This window comes from Limulus polyphemus, unplaced genomic scaffold (assembly GCF_000517525.1).
Source record: "Limulus polyphemus unplaced genomic scaffold, Limulus_polyphemus-2.1.2 Scaffold872, whole genome shotgun sequence".
Classification (NCBI taxonomy): Eukaryota; Metazoa; Arthropoda; class Merostomata; order Xiphosura; family Limulidae; genus Limulus; species Limulus polyphemus.
The window spans coordinates 250938-252806 of NW_013666482.1; the positions used below are offsets into that span (position 1 = coordinate 250938).

The 1869-nt window shown below is 33.5% G+C and overlaps 1 protein-coding gene across 1 annotated transcript in view; it reads right to left on the bottom strand.

Annotated features, from left to right (window-relative positions):
- The window catches only part of LOC106460971, a 12030-nt gene extending 10710 nt beyond the window's left edge, over window positions 1-1320 (bottom strand). The window contains exon 1 of the mRNA XM_013920734.2: window positions 1008-1320. Coding sequence (XP_013776188.1) covers window positions 1008-1080 — 73 coding nt within the window. The 5' untranslated portion in view covers window positions 1081-1320. The remainder of the gene's footprint in view (window positions 1-1007) is intronic.
- Window positions 1321-1869: the final 549 nt, after the last annotated feature.

The window sequence follows — 1869 nt, forward strand, 5'->3', positions numbered from 1 at the left end:
AAAACTGTGTGTATGAATCTTGTTGGCAAATATCATAAATTGACTATATATCGGCTTTTACTTAACTACTAAATCCAAAGTACAAGTTAAATTTAAATTTATCAGTTAACTCAATCTCAGACCAGTTGCAATTGTATGTAACACCCATTCACAATACGGGAACGGGAACCATTTGTCCACACCCGGCACATTTTTTTTTTCCCCCTAAAGGCTATAGTCACCTTTTTCGTACGAAACAAAACTGAAAATTTCTGACTCACTTCCTTTTAAGTGTTTAAGTTATTTAGGTGAAGTTGTGACGTGGGTAACAGCATGTTACTATAAATTACAAATGAGGTGGCACAAACTTTTGTTGAAATCTTTCTCGTTATTATAATCTTACTAGAACCCAACAAAGAGTCTGCCCTTTGCACGTGTAGGTCATTACCGTATCAGAAGAAAAACCAGGTCAAAAGGTATGTATATTGTTCACAACAAAATATTTCAACCTGCAGCCCCCCCCCCCAAAGGATATGGAATGCTTCAGTATTTAAATATATTTTACTATTTTTAAGTTATAAGATATTTTAATCTCCAGTTCATATGGTCAAGAATATAGTTAGCACGTTGTTCGTGCGTACTAATAAAGTGTTACAAACTACAGGAGAAAAGATATACAATGATAATATACAGGCGAAGCAATAGCACATTTGTTTTATAACTAACAAAACGAAAAAAAGGTATTTTTCTGAGCTGGTACATATTTTATGAAGTTATCCACGTGTTTATACTTCATTTAAATTTCACAAAAATATGAACGTCAACAAATAACAATAATAATATATGAATATAAAGATTACAAACGGTATATGTAAGGTTCAGAAAACTGAAAAGTCAGAAGTGACCTTCTAAAAACCACTGGAAAGCCTGAAATTCATGATAATGTACAAATTACTTATATATTAAGTGTTAGACTAAATACGTATAAACAAAGCCAATAAACAGGCCTAACAATGAACTCGTCTTACCGTCAACAACAACTAAACTCCAAAATATAACAGCGAGACCAGACAAAATCGGGCTATGGCGGTAGAACTTCATTCCCAACCTATACAGATTTTTGACTGGCTTTCCTTGAGAAAGTTGTTCAAGGCGATTTTCAGTGGGGTTACACAGAGCCGCGAATTTTAAACCGAAGAATAACGAACATACATTCTCTTTAGCTTTGGAAAACCTTATTTTAAGACCAAAACGATTACACGTAGAATTATTAAAATTGTAGTGGTAACAACAAACAAGCCCACTGTGTATCTAACTAAACAGTCTCGTCCTGGTAAGACTAAGCACTCAATCGGGACGCTATTTTGCAATCTAAAACAGTTGAAGGACTGTGCACAAGCCCCCAAACCGGTTTTTGTGCGCGTTCAAGATAGATACTGTAGGTTGGTACACCTAGTTCATTCGAACTTTAAGAACTGGCCTCATTCCTGAAAGATATTTCCGTTTGGTCTGATCTAGCCTTGAAGAACGTGGTCCTCACAAATATTGTGCACCTGTCATATTTTGTTATTGCTTTCTCACTCAAACAAGTATTTAACAATTTACCTAATGTTTAGTAGTAAACTAAGCCGGCGGAAAATGTTTTGTTAATAAAGAATTCTTAAGGTTTCTTATGAATTTCTGCAGTTCATAAAACCTTATATTTTTGGGAAATGTAATATTTTATAAATAAAAAAAAGTCTAATAGATTAATTTTCTTGTTGCTTTATCATGATCTTGTAGGTTTTTTCAAAACTTTCTACAAAAAGTAGTAAATAATTGTATAAATGTTAAAATTAACATACGTTTAATGTGAATTTTTCGTTGCCCTCGACGTACCGTATTTTTCGG